This window comes from Saimiri boliviensis, chromosome 11 (assembly GCF_048565385.1).
Source record: "Saimiri boliviensis isolate mSaiBol1 chromosome 11, mSaiBol1.pri, whole genome shotgun sequence".
NCBI classification, from domain to species: domain Eukaryota; kingdom Metazoa; phylum Chordata; class Mammalia; order Primates; family Cebidae; genus Saimiri; species Saimiri boliviensis.
In genome coordinates, this window is record NC_133459.1 from 55,289,109 (window position 1) to 55,306,583 (window position 17,475).

The following is a 17,475-nucleotide window of genomic DNA, read 5'->3' on the forward strand; positions in this document are numbered from 1 at the left end:
AGACCATCCTGGCCAACATGGTGAAATCCTGTCTCTACTAAAAAATACAAATATTAGCTGGGCATGATGGTGCGCGCCTGTAGTCCCAGCTACTTGGGAGGCTGAGGCAGGAGAATTTCTTGAACCTGGGAGGTGGAGGTTGCAGTGAGCCAAGAGATTGTGCCATTGCACTCCAGCCTGGTTCTGGCAAAACAAACAAACAAACAAACAAAAAACAAAGTCTGAGACACTTTTCCTCAAATAACATGTAACATTAGTTGTTGATAAAGGAAAAATACAGAAAAAAATTTAAGATAATATGTCCTAAGTTTCAGGTAGAAAATGGAGTCAATAAGATCTATAGGAGTTCACAAGAAAGTCAAACCTTTGGGGTATGAATTGTAAGAAAGAGGGTGAACAGTCCTAAAAGACCTCCTGGGGGAAAACAGGCTTTAAGCTATATTTTAAAGGAAGGAAAGATTTGAAAGTGACATGAGAAGTCATTCTAAGAAGAAAAACCATGAATGAGATTCTACAGCCAGGAATAAACATAGCATGTCTAGGAACAACGAACAAGATATATTTGGCTGAAGTCACAGCTTCATGTTAAGGAAATTATAAGAAATGTATTTAATGTGGATAGCAGTTATACTTTAAAGAGTGGGAATGACTAAATATTTCTGAACAGAGGAAGGAGCAGATAAACCAGTGTTCTTGGAAGCTACATCTAGAAATAAACTGACATGAAGAAAGGACAAAAAAGTAAGAAAGAAAATGGACTCTACGTTTGTATGCTGATCACTCTTTTATTTTCTGTGCTGAGGGACAAGAGTGTGGGTGGAAAATTAAAATATCCTGATATTCTCCAACTGGTCATTCATTTTAATCTCTTCCCATAGAGTTTACAAATCTCTTACTGCTGTTATAACTGAAAGGCAGGACAGGTCTATGGACAGGTTTGATCTTCACCTCTCCTTGCTACCTTTTCCACTTTGCTACTGAGCAGCTAAGGAGACAGAGGTGGACAAGAAGAGAGGTGAACTGCATTGCTCCACAGCTCACGCATGGAATCACCTGGAAAGACTGCACCAATAACAGTAACGATGTGAAAAGCACCTCTGCTCATTGAGCACTAATAATATACCAGAAACAAGGCTGGGTGCTTCTTCACACATTCTCTTATTAAGAGGTCACGTGGTCCTTTCAAGGGAAAGTGCCATTACACCCATTTCACACACTAGAAGACAGAAGTTCAGAGAAGGGAAGTGGCTGGCTCGTGGTCAGTAGGTAAGCAAATCTGGGACCTGAACCCAAGTCTATATAATCCCCATGTCCATGCTCTGTTAACTGCAGGAAGCAGGTGAAAAGGTACTAGTCATTATAATCAGGCAAGTCATTTAGCTCACCCACCTCATTTCACAGATTTAGAAACAAATCAAAAAAGTACCAGCCACTGATACTTCACACAGCAAGTAAGAAATTGATTCAGGCAGGAAACTCACTTCTCTTGCTGCTCGAATCATTGCTTTGTTATCCATATACCAACATTCTTAAAGGAAGGGCCCGTGGGCTGACAAGGGAGAGAGGCACCAGGAAATACAGGGCTGCATGTCCTCTTACCGGCCACTATGTGGTTGCTATCCATACTGTGTGTTTTGTATTAATTCACATTTTATGTCCTCAACTAGACTTCAAGCTTCTTGAAAGTAGGAATAGTTCTTCATGTTTTTTTGAATATCCTAGTGTTCAGTTTTCTCCTTCTACACTGTAAACTATATAAAAAGCATGATTATGAAACCCTAAAGTCCCAAGATTGGTGTGCATTGAAATTCCTTCCTTTACCTGCAGTCAAAGGTGGACCCAGGGACTCAGATAATGTCTTCAGAGCTCTCTTTGTCTCTCTATCTCTTGGGTGGGTACTTTCTACATAATAGGCAAGGCATCTACAACTTGATGGCCACAGTTTCCAACAATTCCAGGAAAAAGAAGCTGTTTTTTTTCTAAAATAAAATCCCCAGAGAGAACTGTAATTGAACTGGGTTGAGTCATGCGCCAATCCCTGAAGCAATGATTACAACTAGGCAGATGTGATACTTTGGTGAACCAGGCCTGGTTCATACCCAGGCATCCCTGTGACTGAGGAGGTGAGGTCATTCTCACCTGAACCGTAGGAGATATATCCCAAGGGAAGAGGGGAATTCCAGGGCCAGAAAAATGTGGCAAAGAAAAAGCCACAGATGTCTTCTAAACGTGCCTCTTGAGTACCTGACCTTAGATTAAGTGCCAATTATATGATGTCAAATAAGAAATGATCCTCTCTTCTCTACCCCCATATGCAAATTGCTCACAGACTGGTGGGAGAGATGGAGAACTACATGGATACTCAATTGCAACCTCATATGGCACGTGTTAGTAGAGAGGGAAGTAGGCAACTTGCAGAATGTTACCGAACAATGAATAGGAATTTAACTGCTTCAAGAAGAGGGAACAGAGGTTCTTCCTAGCAAGTAGGAAGACCCTAAAAATACCTTGTCCAAGCCTTTCATTTGATGCTTGGAGGCCCTATTTAACATTCCAGTTGGTGATTGTGCCACTTCTGGTGACACATCACTGATTATACACACTCATCCCTCAAAAGACAGCTTTGCAGGCAGCTGTCAATCATTAGATAGTTATTTCTTGTTGAGCTGAGACCTGGCTGCACAAATCTTGGTTGATTGAATGATTAATTGACAAGAATATGTGTTGTTCAAAATCTGATTTAGTACCGATACCGGAGCCTCTTGCAGCCAAACAAGTTTGGGGGAACCATCTGCAGTGGTGACGTCTGGGATCAAGCCAGCTGCTCCAGTCCTACAACTTGTGTAAGGCAAGAACAGTGTGGGCAGGATTTCCAATGTAAAGAGACAGGTGAGTAGCATTCCAGCAGGATTATAGCTGTGCCTGTCAAAAGTGACATGTGAAACGCTTCCCCAGGGGGATTATTAAAATGCATACCCCTGAGCCCTCCCTCTAGAGATCGCCATTCTGTAGGTTTGGGATGGGTCCTAGGAATCTGCATTTTAAGCCAAGCCAGCAGCCCAAGTAATTTTGATTCAGCTTTATCAGAACATCTGTTGATTCATTTAGAAAAGGGACACCATTCATTCATTCATCCACTCATTGAACCAATATTATTTGCCACATATTATGTGCCAGAGAGTCTGTTACCTGCCGTCAATGTAGACATGAAAAAAGTAATGGACCTTACCTTGATATACTCCTAGTCCGGAGACCTAGAAGGACTTAATTACGATACTGTGTGATAGCCATGGGCACACACATGTGCATGGTTTAGTCGACTTTCCAGCAGGAGGTTCCCAAATCTGCTTTGGGCAGTCTGGGTGGGCTTCGAAATGGTGCTTGAGTAGAGACTTGGGAAACAAAATGGAACTTTTTGGAGAAAGAACATGCAAATCATGGGATCAGAGACTCCTAATCAGCCCAGAATGTTTGCAGCATCAAAGCTTTGGGAAGAGAGATAGGTGATGGACAGGAAGGTAACCGGTGTCCAGACTGCGGCATTTGGAAGAAGAGGAATGGAGAGCCACTGGAGGATACTGAGCAAGACGATTACATGGGCAGACTGGCCTTTTAGAAAGATCACTGGGGCTGCAATGTGGAGAATTACAGAGAGAGAGAGACACTCAGGCAATGCCTAAGTTGGGGAGCTACAGACGGGAGCTCATGAGGCTGGAAGGAAGGCCGAGGCAGTGAGAACAGAAAGAGCATGGAGCAGATGGGAGTTTTATTTCAGAGGCAGAAGGACTTACTGATTGCGGGTGTGTGTCCTAAGGGAGAGGGAAATCCAGGGAGCAGCCACAGTCTCTCCTCTCCAGGTCGCTGTCTGAAACGCCACCTCCTGTGCAATGGAGACCTGGACTGCCTTGATGGCTCTGATGAAGATGATTGTGAAGACATCAGGGCAATGGATGAAGACTGCACCCAGTATGAACCAATTCCAGGATCACAAAAGGCAGCCTTGGGGTGAGGCCCTGCCTGCTAGCTATTTAGGAGCCGGGAATGATATGTCTTCAACAGTGAGCATTAGTTTTGGAGACAGAAGGGGGGCATTTTGGAGGGTTCCTCTGGACTGCATGCTGTGAGCTGCTCTAATTGTCCCCAGAGATGGCTTGCCCAGTCCTGCCTGTGACACTGCCTATGCTATCCCCCCATGACTCTGCCCAGAGTCCTATCTCTTTTAGTCCCCCTACCCTACTGCTCATCTCCCCTCACCCCAATGCCATTTTTAAGGCCCATTTTAGAAGCTGCAGCTTCCATGAAGCCTTCCTGATCTCTCAAAAAGATAGCTCTTCTCTGATCCAAGCCCTTTCCTTTCCAATAGCTCTGTTCACAATCTGCTTTGCACTGTAGATGCTTGTAATAACCAGGGCTAACTGTGAGACATAGTGCAGAGAAAATGGGCATGGGGTGAGACAGAGAGGGGCTTTAACCGCCACTTTCCCATTGCTTACTTAAACCTCCCAGAGCACAGTTTCTTTATCTATTGAGATGAAATTAGCCTTGATTCTAACTTCTCTTCATTCACCTTATGTTCAGGTTCAATTCCTTGAATGCCTCACACTCTTTCCTTCTGAGCCTTAATCAGTTTGGTTTCTTCTTTCTGGAATATTCTTTCCCAAATTCCTACCTGGGCAACTCCTTAACTAATGTTCTGCTCTGAATTGTGTCTCCCCCTACCCCCACATTTATGTGTTGAAGGCAGTGAGAACAGAAAGAGTATGGGGCAGTTGGGAGGTTTATTTCAGAGTCAATTTCATCTTAGCCCAGAACTGAGATGTCTTCCCCGCATCCAGACTTCCAAGGCTCACTCTTCATCATTTGCAGCCCATACTCTTTACCAAATTTAGAGTCCCCAGGATGACATTCAAGGTGTTCATTTCCAGTTTGACTAGTTGTTGCCAGTTGACTTTCACCTTCATGTAGTAACTGAGCAATTTCAGTAACACCTGACAAGAAAAGCCAGTCAAAACCCATGAGACTCCTAATGTGACTGAGTTAGGAAATCAGGATTTTAGAGAGGTAATTAAGGTTAAATGAGGTCATAGGGTGGGACCATAATTCAAGAGGATTGGTGGTTTTATAAGAAGAGAAAGATACACCAGTGATCTCTCTCTTTCCACACATGCATAGCGAATGAGCCATGTGAAGACACAGTGAAAAGGTGGCTGTCTTTGAGCCAGGAAGAGAAACAGAAACCAACCCTGACAACACCTTGATCTTGGACACCTTGCAGCAGAAACCAACCCTGACAACACCTTGATCTTGGACTCCTAGACTCCAGAACCATGAGAAAATAAATGTCTGTTGTGTAGGGCACCTAATCTGTGGTATTTTGTTGTGGCAGCCCATGCAGACTGGTACATCGAGGTACCATCTCCTCTAGGTAGGCTTTGTAACAGCCCCCTCCCCTGCTCTTGACTTTGACTAGGCTGACTTAGTCCCCTCCTGTTGCTCCCAGAGCCTCCTGTGAGTCTTATTCTCCCAGCTTTTACCCAACAGGGCTGGTGACATCTGTTGGGGTGTCCATCTGCTCAGGTTAGAGGCTCCTTGTCATCTCTGCTTCTCCAGTACCAGAACAGGGCTTAGCTCATGGTGACATCCTAGTATTGTTAGTCCTCTGCCACTCTGTCTGTGCTTAGGATCTTGTCTCTAACTTGGAAATAAACTATTTGAGGGCAGAGGCTGCTTCTGATCCAGCTTTTTCATCTCTTCGGCATCTGTGTCCAAGCTTGTCCTGTTATAGCCTCTCACTGAGTATTGGTTGAATTAAAACAAATCAATATGATCAGCTGGATCTTTACAGATAAGGAAATGAGAAGACGTAGTAACTGTCACATAGTGACCCAGCTCTGTTGCAGCCCACTCAAGGACAAGTGGGAGTTCCCTGAAATGCCGCCTTCATTCATTATGGTTAATTGCACTAAGATCACAGCCCACCTACTTGATGGTATTGAACTCTATAAGTGCATGTAGATACACACATATAAAAAAATGAGAAAATTCTGTTTTCTTTCATACCAGTTGTATTGGCTTGCTGGGATTGCCATAACAAAACACCACAACCTAAGTGGCTTAAACAGCAGAAACTTACTTTCTCACAATTCTGGAGACTAGAAGTCTGAGATCAAGGTGTCAGCAGAGTGGTTTCTTCTGAGGCCTCTCTCTTTGGTTTGCCAATGGCTGCCTTCTCCCTGCATCTGCATCTGTTCTTCCCTCTGTCCATATCTGTGTGCTAATTTTCCCTTCTTATGAGAACACCACTCACATTGGATAAGAACCCACCCTAATGACCTCACTGTACCTTAATCACCGCTTTAAGGACTCCATATCTAAATATAGTCGCAATCTGAGGTTTTGGGAGTTAGAACTTCAACACATGAATGTTGGGGAGACATAATCCAGCCCATGACAATATCCATAAAAGGAGTTTCTTGTTGATTTCAAAAGTGGTTGTAGACTAAACAGAAGGATGGAATACTGACATGTTGAAATGAAAAATAATCCCCTCCTTATTGGCAGACCATGGATCTCTCCCACGTGATTCAACTAGAAACACATCAAGTACACTTTCTGAACAGTGTGCTTCACCCACACCGAATCCTGAAACCAGTAAAATGGTCCTGCTCCACTCCAACCACTGACGTTTTGATGGTTCTTCTATTTATCTCGGATCTTAGAGGCCTTACTTGATCTGATTTTCTGATTTAAGCATTTCCCAGATTAAAATTTTATTTATTGTTAGAGAAGTACTACATGTTTGAAATAAAAATTGAGAGTTTTCTTCCATCCTCTCTTACCTGCACTCCATTCAATAGCCCTCTCTTTCTTCCCTTCCTAGAGCTGACCCCTGTTAGCAATTTTGTGAAGATACTTACAGATTATGTTAAAAAAATGCATTGACAATATATATTATACAGAAAATATACCTATGTGTACTGGGTATTGTAGACACAGGTATATTTTACATAAATGTGATCATGCTATACATATTATCTGTAACTTGCATGTTTTTACTTAGTAGTACAGTTTTAAGTTTTCCCCCAAATTTTTATCTCTTTTTAATAAGCAGCATAGTCTTCTATAGCATAGTCAGCAAACTATGGCCTGAGGGCCAAATTCAGCCTGCTGTTCTTACAAATAAAGTTTTATTGGAACACAGCTTTCACCCTGCAATGACAGAGTTGAGTAGTTGCAACACAGTCCTGTGACCTGAAAAGCTTAAAGCATTTACTATCTGGCCCTTTATTAAAAAAAAAAAAAATTCCAACTCTTCAATAGTATAATTACATAATAATTTATTTGACTACTTCCTGTTGAAAGATAATTAGAGTCATATTTTCCTCTTACACACAATGCTGCAATGAACATTCTTGTACACATAGTTTTGTACACATATGTGGATATTTCCACCTACTAGATTTACAAAGGGTATAACTTCTTTGACTACTCCTTTCCCTTTTCACTGGGGCTTTCACAATCATCTTTTCCAAATATATGTAGGCTTTATGCTTAGAGGTTATAGTACACTCTTAGGGATTACTGTTTCTTTGAGTTTTGTTTGGTCTGTTAAGAGGCTGTATTCATAAGCTACAGGTAGAAATACGTTTAATGGTCAGGAAGACAGAAACTTCAGGGGAAGTAGAGGGAAGGAGCCCAGATTTTACTATCCACAAAATATAGGAAAAAATGTAGCTACGACTAGAGGCAAGTTATTTAATTTTTCTGAGCTTCAATGTCTGCATTTGCAAAATTGTCATGAGGTTGAAAGCTAATATATGCTAAACATCTAGTAGAGTATGTATTCAATTTATTGTAGTTATTACATCACTTCCACTAATGTGAAGAAAGAGATGGAGAAAGAAAGAGAAAAAGGAAGTTAACATACATTGAATTTCTACAATCTACCAGGTGCTTGCTAATTATCCACTTACTCCTTTGAAGTGGGTTTTATTTGCAATTTATCTACTGCTCCTTTCCTGCCTTGTGTCTTTTCACAGAGGGCACAGTCATGATGATTGCTATGCCACAGGTAGTCACTGCATGCCTTGGGAACACAGGGGAGGAAACAGCAGTCTGTCCAGAGCATGCAAAGAAGGCTGTCGATAGAAGGTGACATTTGAGTTGGCTCCCCAAGGTTAAATAGGAGTTTGAGAGACGAAAACAAGCAATAACAATATTATCTGTAGCATACGAGGCTTTGATTGTCAGGTCTTAGAACTCTTAGCCAACTCTGTTAACTTTCTCCTTTTAGAAAATTAAAGCCGTATTTCACCTGCTTGACATTATTTTATCTGAATGCAGTAAAACTGTCCATATCCTAAAACATGGAGCCGGGGGAGATGATTTTTAAATACTCTAGAAAGGGAAATATGGAGAAATATTTCTGGAAGAGTATCAGGCTAGGGAAAAGTAAGTATAATTTGTTGAATGCCTAATATGTACTTTATTGCTGGTTTAGCTTCATATTCTCAGCCTTCAGAAAAACTGTGAGAGGTAGTTATTATTATGTCTATTCTTTAAATGAGGAAAATAAAATGCAGAGAGCTTCTAGAGTTCAAAGTCACACAACCAGTAAGTAGCAGAGCTGGAAATTAAACAGGAGTCTCCCTGACTTTTAAACTGTACACCCTCCAACATCCCATGCTGCCTCAAAGACAGTGGCCTTACTGAGGATTAAATTCTCGACCTTAGCACTATGAATTGAATCCAATATTTCAAAGTTCTTTTTTTTTAGCAGCAGAGCCCTTATACTAACGATTATACTTAATACTAACAAGTACCATTACAATGACTTTTATTCAGTCCTTAATGTATGCTGAACACAGTTATGATTTCTTTACATGTTTCAACTCATTTATCTCTATGAGGGCAGTAATATTTAAGAACTGCTTTTACACAGGACTAAACCGAGGCACAGAGAGGTTAAATGATATGGCTGAGGTCACACAGCTAGATGTGGCATAGATGGGAAATGGGCCCAGACTGGCTGCTGCCCTTGGATTCATGATATTTGTGCATATTCATCTCTAACCCAACAAATATTTAGGGGTGCTTCCTATGTGGGAGTACAATTCTAGATGCTAAATGGGGCTGTCTAGATGATCTGGTTAAAGGAAAACTGAAGGTTCAGGCAGCCCATTTAGTCTCCCAGTGTAACCTGAAGTGGTCCATAAGCTACTTGATGGAACTCCAGGGCTCCACAGAACATAGATTGAGAAACTATTACTTGAACCAGCTACAACATCTTTCAGAAGACAAAATTTTATGCTACCTTTGCCTTTCCAATTCTCTCTCTTTTTTCTTTTTCTTTTAAATTTCCAACTTTTATTTTAAATTCAGGGGTACATGTGCAGGATGTGCAGGTTTGTCACATAGGTAAACATGTGCCATGGTGATTCGCTGCACAGATTATCCTATCACCTAGGTATTAAGCCCAGAATCCACTAGCTATTTAGAAGCTGCTTTTTTCAATGTAGGTACAATATCCTGACCGGGGAAGATGCTCAGAGTGTGTATGATGCCAGGTATTTTGGGGGCCAGTGTGAGACAGTATACAACGGGGAATGGAGGGAGCTTCGATACGACCCCACCTGTGAACGTCTCTACTATGGAGATGATGAGAAGTACTTTCGGAAACCCTACAACTTCCTGACATACCACTTTGAAGTAAGTCTGAATAGCGAGGCTCTCAGGGCATTGTGGTGTGGTTGGCAGAGAGGGAGAGGCCTATTGGTGGAGATGCCTTGCTCTGGAAGCTTTTGTTTTCTATAAAGTTTGCTGGTGGCTGACGTCCCCTTCATACCCATTCCCACATGTGCTTAGAGTTAAAGGGTGCTGAGAGGCAGTTCATAAATGTGGCTACCCACCTGTTAAATCTCGGCTCCATTTCAAATCAATAAAATAGATCTGAGGCCCTATTCTCTGGGCTGCCAATCAGAAGACCTATTTCCAAATTGTGGCTCTGTTAGATTATATACAAGACTGTTAGCAGCTAACTCACTGCCCTCCTTGAGCCCAGTTCTCTCATCTGTAGCGGGGAGGGCAGGACAGGGCATAGGTGAGCAGGATTCTGAGACCTGTGCTTTTGTTTCACCAAAGGTAGCTCACACTGATCATTTTCATGTCTTGGCTCTTTGCATGTGATTTTGTGTGAAGCAAGGGTTCTTCTGTAGAAAAGTGCCTGCTAATTGCTTTCCATCACTAAGACTCTCTCCATCCCTAAGATTCAGTGGTCTCTTGGTCACTTGAAGCTCATGATCAAGAGCCTACTCATGGCCATGAATTTCCTTTCACCCCTCATCCTTTGGGTGAAACATCCATAGAGCAAACATCATTGAATGCTTACCATGTGTCAGACCTTCTACTTTCACACAAATTCTCCCATTTAATCCTCACAACACCATGGGGTAGATATTATGATTGCCCCATTTTAGACATTAAGAAAAAGAAACACAAGGAGATAAAGTGTGAGGATCCAACTGTACTGCAGTTGGTGGTGGGGACAAGATCCAAACCTAGATCTGTAGGAACTAGGTTCAGGCTACAGAACATTTAGAAGAGGAGGTCAATTATACACTTTCGAGAGAGAGTAGGATCCTAGGATTCTGAACAATTATCTAGTCACATTCTCCCTTCCCCAAATTTCTCTAAAGAGACAGAAAATAAGGCCAAGCTTATAAGGTCTGTTTTTAAGAAGTTTGCTCCCCAACCCCACTTCCACCTCTACCCTCTGTCAGGCCAGTGGTAAACCAAAGTGGAAAACATAACATCATGTTCCTAATCTCAGGGAAGGTCTTGGGCCTATGTAACAGACAAGATGAACTAAGTGCTGTAGGAACAAAGAATGCTCAAATCTCAGCAGCTGAGAGCAACAATGCCTTGCTTATGCTACTTGTCCATCCTAAGGTAGAAAGGAAACTGACCATCACGGACACTCAGGGACTCAAGGTAATGGAGGCTTCATTTCAACACATGCTCTCATGATTAGACAGCAAACTGTTCGCAGGCTCCTAAGGCTTACTTCATTGGCTCAAGTAGGGCCCAAGACCAAGCCTCAGTTCAAGTTAGCAGAGAAATGCAATCCTACTATGTGCCCGGAATGAAATAACCAAACGTTTGTGGGCAGCACTAAAGTATACCACTGCCTAAGACAATCATAATCTGCAGATTTCCTTTGCTTCTTTCCTCCCAGGCTCACACCCAGATGTGGCTTTCTGTATCTCACTATTGCAAACACAAGCAGCCAGCCTTCTTTCCCGGAAGGATAAGCCAGCCAGAAAGAAATCCATGCTCCAAGCAATATAGTATTTGAGCAGAATCATCTGTGTGTGTGGGCATGTGCAAGCACATGTGATGTGTAAATAAATATTTTATCAGCACCACTAAACACTAAAAATGTTGTGTTTTCTATATTTTAATAAGTATCAGTCTAATGCCTAGATTAGCCTTATGAAAGGATTACTTACCATAATCTGAAATTTTAGATATTTTACAAAGCAAAGATTTCAGTATTAAGTATGAGTTGGGAAATGGCTCTATGTGAACAAAGCTAACATCTATTCATTTCTTTTCAGGCCCTGGCAGATACTGGAATTGCCTCAGAGTTGTATGATAATGCAAATGACCTTTTTTCTAACGTAAAAAAAGACAAGTTTGACTCATTTGGAGTGACCATTGGAGTAGGCCTAGCTGGCAGCCCTGTTACGGTGGATGCAGGTGTATCCATGTCAAAAGATGCTTCATTCTTGAATGAGTTAAACAAGTATAATGAGAAGGTATTAAAACATAATGTCTGTCTCACAGAATTCCATAATATACACTGAACACGTATTACCTTAATTGCATTAAAAAGTACAGTAGTAATTGAACCTTAATTTGCTTGTGTAATTGGAAATGTCTGATCAGTGGTAATCGGGTTTGTTTTTCTTATTATGCTTTTGCACACGGAATCATCACAAAGGGAATAAAATTGAATGATAAGACTAGGACTCTTATCACTTTGCCCCCCTCCCAGCATCCTTTTTCATGGTTACCCGGAGCATATAGGGAAATGTGTAGAATGGTAATGTGTTAAGAGAAACAGCCGGGCCCTCTAAATTTCACTTGGAAGAATTGTAAAGCAAGCCTTTCTTTACCAAAAAGATAGGAGGGCTGGAATGCTACAAAAAATATTTTATTTTTCCAGCAAACATTCACTGTTAAGTGCCTATTATCCTGAGGGGTCAAGAAATGCTTCCTTAAGGAAAGAACATTCATCTAAGCTTAGATCTAAAGATTAGTGCAAATTGTCCTGACAAAGGGAGACCGAAGTTGGCAGAAGGGTGCTCTAGGCGTGGAAATCGGCATGTGCAAGGGCCTGGAGATGAGAATGCCACACAAAAACTTGGGATTGAAAGTAGTTCAGCCAGCTGAAGACCAGGGTGGGAAAGAAAAAGAGAGAGTGATGAGGCTGGAGAGGTCATCAGATGGCCAGAGGAATATTTATTGTATTAGAAGCTTACTAAAAATTTTCAGTAGCATTAATACCAAGACGGTGGATCCAGGTGGAGTTCAACAATTATCTTGCATGATGAAAATACAGTTATAAAAACTAACTTACACAACAAACATAAATTGAGTTCTAGAGCTTTGTCAAAGAATTAGTTATTGAGCTGAAGGCAAAGTCCTCAATTGTTTTAAGGGTTGTCTGTAGCATGTTAATATGGACTTTTCTAAAAGCATCTGGGCTTCTCAAACTTTCATCATCACTTTGAATCAAGGCTTCTATTGCCTGCAAGTAAAGCCCATAGATGACCATCTTTCTGTAAAACCAATCCAAAATTCTTCTAGTGTGATCTTATTTTTTTTATATGAGGATCTCGCTTTTCTTTATTACTTAGTTCAAGGTTACTACTGGAATGTAAACTCCATGGGGGCAGGAGCCTATCTAATTCAAGATTATGTCCTCTGCACCCAGTGTGATGCATGCTGCTATAGGCATTGTAGATCTTTGCTCAATAATGTCAATTAATTGACATTTCAGCATTTCATTAAAGATATCTTAAACACAATTTTTAATGGATATGTAATATTAGCAAAGGAGGTTTCACAATGCAGTGCTTTGATTAGCACTGGGAGAAGTGTGGAGGTGGGAATGGATTGGGAACAGAACAGAAGGGTGAAGCACAATGAAGAAAATATTGCAGTAGCTCACCTAGGTGAGAGCTGATGAGAACTTGACCGGGGCAGGGGCAGTGGGAACAGATACGAAGGTGTGGGCGAAGTCTGGCACACATTGATGCCTAATATATGCTTGTGAAATATAGTAGTACTCCATTACATGTATGTGCGTTCATATGTATATGTATTAATATATTTTTATATTTATAAATACATGTTTATATATCTATTTATATATTAAATATATATCTATATATTTGTATATATTAATTAAATATTTATATATCTGTATATTTATGTATTATATGTACAAACTTAGATATATATATTTCTCACAGCTACTAAAAGCTGACCTTTTGCACTATTTCTAATGGTAAAATATATGCTCCCTTCTTTTGCTTTATTCAATGGTGGTTGCTGGCAGAAATATGCTTTCATGAGAATCTTCACAAAGGTGCAGACGGCCCATTTTAAGATGAGGAGGGACAACATTATGCTGGATGAAGGAATGCTGCAGTCATTAATGGAGCTTCCAGAACAGTACAATTACGGCATGTATGCCAAGTTCATCAATGACTATGGCACCCATTACATCACATCTGGATCCATGGGTGGCACGTACGAATATATCCTGGTGCTTGACAAAGACAAAATGGAATCCCTTCGTAAGTAGAGCAGAAGCTCTGTGCACACAGTACTCAACACAGACACCAGGTCATGGTTTGAAGTTTTCTAAACACTGACTATGAGCCGTGGGTGATCTCATTTAGTTTTTAGGACAACTCTATAGGATAGCATAAGTATTGTTATTCCCAGGGAACTGAGATGTAGTGGAGTGAGACTTGCTAATAAATGCCACAAACAGGATTTGAGCTCAGACTTGTCTAGCTCCCTAAAACTATGTGCTTCCTATTGCATCAGAGTTTACTTTTTAAAAAATAAATAATGAGGGAGTTGTTATTTAAAATGTGAAAACTTGTTTTAGATGTAGTATTATTGGTTAACGGAATTGCCATGCAGTCAGTCAGTGAAGCTAGAAACTTAGATTCATCTCAGACTCCTCCTTTTCCTTCACTCCGGTAGATCTCTAAGGTGCTTCACTTCTCTCTCATTCTTCCCCTCTCCTCCATCTCTACTCCCACGGAGGTAGGCTGGAGTCTCATCTCTCACTTATTACTGCATCAGCTCCTAAATGGTCTCTGGAGGCGGGCTCACCCCTTCCAACCTATTCTCAACAGTTGCCACCAGATGGATCTTTCTACTTCACAGATCTGATTATATCACTTCCTTGCTTAATATTCTGAATGGCTAAAAATAAAGACTATTCGCATCAATCACATGAATGATGTTCCTCTAACCTAGGAGAACAGTGGTCCTCAAAATGTGGGCCCCAACTGTCAGCATAGCATCACCTGGAACTAGTTAGAAATGTAAATTCTCAGTCTCCATCCCAAATGTAACTAAATCAAAAACTAGAAATGGGCCAGCTGTCTGTGTTTTAACAAGTTTGCCAGATGATTCTGGTGCTACTACAGTTTGAGAACCACTGACCTGTTTAATGAGTGAGAGGAAGGATGAGAGATCTATCCATATTGCAAAGCCAAGTTCAAATTTCCAGCTTTAAGAAGTTTCCTTGACTGCACCAGCCCAGGCTGGCTGCTCTTCTTCTTCAGCACACACACAAAATTCCACACTAGTTATTTTTTAAAAAAACAATTTTCCAAATGCTAGTATTATTCTCCTTATCCAGATAGCAAGATATTTGAAAGCAACTATCATGCCTGCCACTTTTCTATCTCTTTAGCACTCAACACAGGGGTTAATACATAGTGAGTGTTCAAAACAAGACAGGAAGTTTGAGATGAAGCATTAATTCAGGTTCTTGGCTAGAGTCATTCATTAGTTCATCCATCTGCATATTCATTTAAAAAATAATTCAAATGCTCTATTGAGTATCCATCATGTGTTTTTGCTAGGGATATGATGGTGAACAAATCTAAATATGAAACTGCCCTCTTGCATTACAGTATTTTTCAAACTACATGTTGCAGGTCTATTGTAGTTCTCAAAATCAATGTATATATCACAAGAAAAGTTTTGAACCACAATAAAGGACAGAACAGAAAATATCATAGTGGATTATAGGCACTAAAGATCAATTACTACTTCAAGAAATCTTTTCCAGTTAAGTAAAACATGTGTATGTGTATTGTATCATAATGCAAAATAAGTACCTTACAATGGATGTAAAGAATGTAAAATGTAAAGGAAGCATTTTAAAAACTTTACTCAAGTGATTCTTTTTAGAATCATTCAAAAGCATGAAAAAGGAAATAAAGAGTTAACCTTTGTTGAGCACCTACTAGGTTTCAGGTGCTATTGCATGTATTCTCATTTAATTTTCTTGACTCCACTTAGAAATTGGTGTTATCCAGGTTTTAGCTACACAAATGCTGTGGCTCATCAGAGAGACAAATTACTTATCCCAGGCCTGACAGAATCGGGGGTCAGAGCCCTGGACCTCTAGTCTTCCACCATGTTGTGGTATAGCCTTTCATTTGGCTTCCATCTTTGGTGCTGGATTACTAATTAATTGCCTGGGGTTTCTGGTGGCCCCTCCTCTTTAAAATCTGTGAGACTGAAATGGGCTTCCAATGTGGTTAATATTCAAAAGGAGCCCACCGACAAATTGTCCCAGGGATAATTACCTCAGCTCTGTTTATAGAAAACCATATGTCGATAATAGCACAATTTGCTATTTGTGAAGAGCTGATTTTCTATAAATCCGGAAAGTTAGTGTTGCTTTTCTATAAATATGGAAATGTGCTAATCATCACCTCATCTGCTGGAGACCGCTAATAAATCAGAATGTCATTTACATATTAACCTACACAGAACAAAAATATCTACCTTCTATCCCTTTTGACAAACAGAATCACACACCCTCTTTCTCCATTTTGATGTTTGCTATATTGGGCTGGTGCAAAAGTAATAGAAGTTTTTGCCATTAAAAAGCACAACTTTTGCACAACCTAATAGTTTTCTCTCTGTCTTATTCTCTTTCCCTCTGTCTCATTCCCTTTCTTTCTAGGTACCTTTCTCTCTATCTCTCTCTCCCCCTTTTCTCTTTCCTCTTTGTCACTGTCTTTTTCTCTCTCTGTAGCTTTGATCTATATGCTGTTAATTTATATTCTATTAAGTGCTTGTTTCTAAGAGACATCCTGTGTGGTGAACATTCATGTCTGCAAAGGGCTGAGCTTGGCATGGAATGATTTAAGTGAACATACTCACTGGTTTGCTCTGGGGGAATCTTTCGTCCTTGCGTTTGCTCAGATCCTCTCTGGGTTCATCCCAGAGGATGCACGAGGCTGTTTTCTTCTAATGTGCCCTTTAGATCAAAAGCTTCTCCCCAAAAGACAGCATGAAACCATGCATCAAAAATCAAGGGAAGTCTTGGATGTTAGGGAGGTGACGTTAGGCTTCAATGAGATCCTAACATTTCCTCAAGGGCTGTGACTGACAGCTTTCTACCTTCTGCAGGTATCAGTACTGTTTCAGGCTTAAATTTCTGGATTTAGATTTTTTTTTTCCCTCCTTCATTCCTTCTTTGGAACTCTCATTATTTGTCTTTGTATTAAGTTATACAAAAGAGAAATAGTGTACTCCCCATTCTGACTTCTCTGGTTACAGAGCTACCAATATATGTTGGACAGGTTGAGTACTTCAGTGCCCTTGTTCTGTTCAGTTGGATGTTTCCGGCCTCCTTTGCACATGCTGTTCTCTCATCCCCCAATGCTCTTCCCTGTCTTGCCAACCTGACAAACTTCTCCTCATCCTTATGAACCTTATAGGGTCATCCCTACCTCTGTGAAACCTGCTCTGATATTGCTCCACTCCTTCTCCCACAGTTTCATTTGTTTATAGATTCATTCATTCAGCCAAGTCCATTGAGTTTGTAACATGTGTGAAAAGAACAAAATCAGTATGATTTTGCAAAGAGCTTCTTGCAAAGCTCTCGATCCAGTGGAGGAAACAAAATAAACAGCTGAAGTCCAGATGTCATCCTTGGTCCTCTTTTACTTCCTGCCCCCATCAGCGAGCTACGTTGACTTTGCTTCTAAAGCATGTGCATCACCTGTTCTCCCTCTATTTCTGTGTCACTCGTCCAAGCCACCTAAGTTATCTCTCACCTGGCTATCGCAAGAGCATGGTGGGCTCTTCTTTTCTTTTTCTTTTTTGTTGTTTCATGGTCGTCGTCGTTGTTGTTCCCTTAAC

General features: G+C 40.8%; 1 protein-coding gene across 1 annotated transcript in view; it reads left to right on the forward strand.

Annotated features, from left to right (window-relative positions):
- Nucleotides 1-17,475, forward strand: part of C8A (complement C8 alpha chain) — a 63,351-nt gene that overhangs the window by 18,448 nt on the left and 27,428 nt on the right. Inside the window, exons 3-7 of the mRNA XM_003921508.3 lie at nucleotides 2,745-2,889; nucleotides 3,858-4,005; nucleotides 9,519-9,708; nucleotides 11,616-11,816; nucleotides 13,625-13,865. Coding sequence (XP_003921557.1) covers nucleotides 2,745-2,889; nucleotides 3,858-4,005; nucleotides 9,519-9,708; nucleotides 11,616-11,816; nucleotides 13,625-13,865 — 925 coding nt within the window. The remainder of the gene's footprint in view (nucleotides 1-2,744; nucleotides 2,890-3,857; nucleotides 4,006-9,518; nucleotides 9,709-11,615; nucleotides 11,817-13,624; nucleotides 13,866-17,475) is intronic.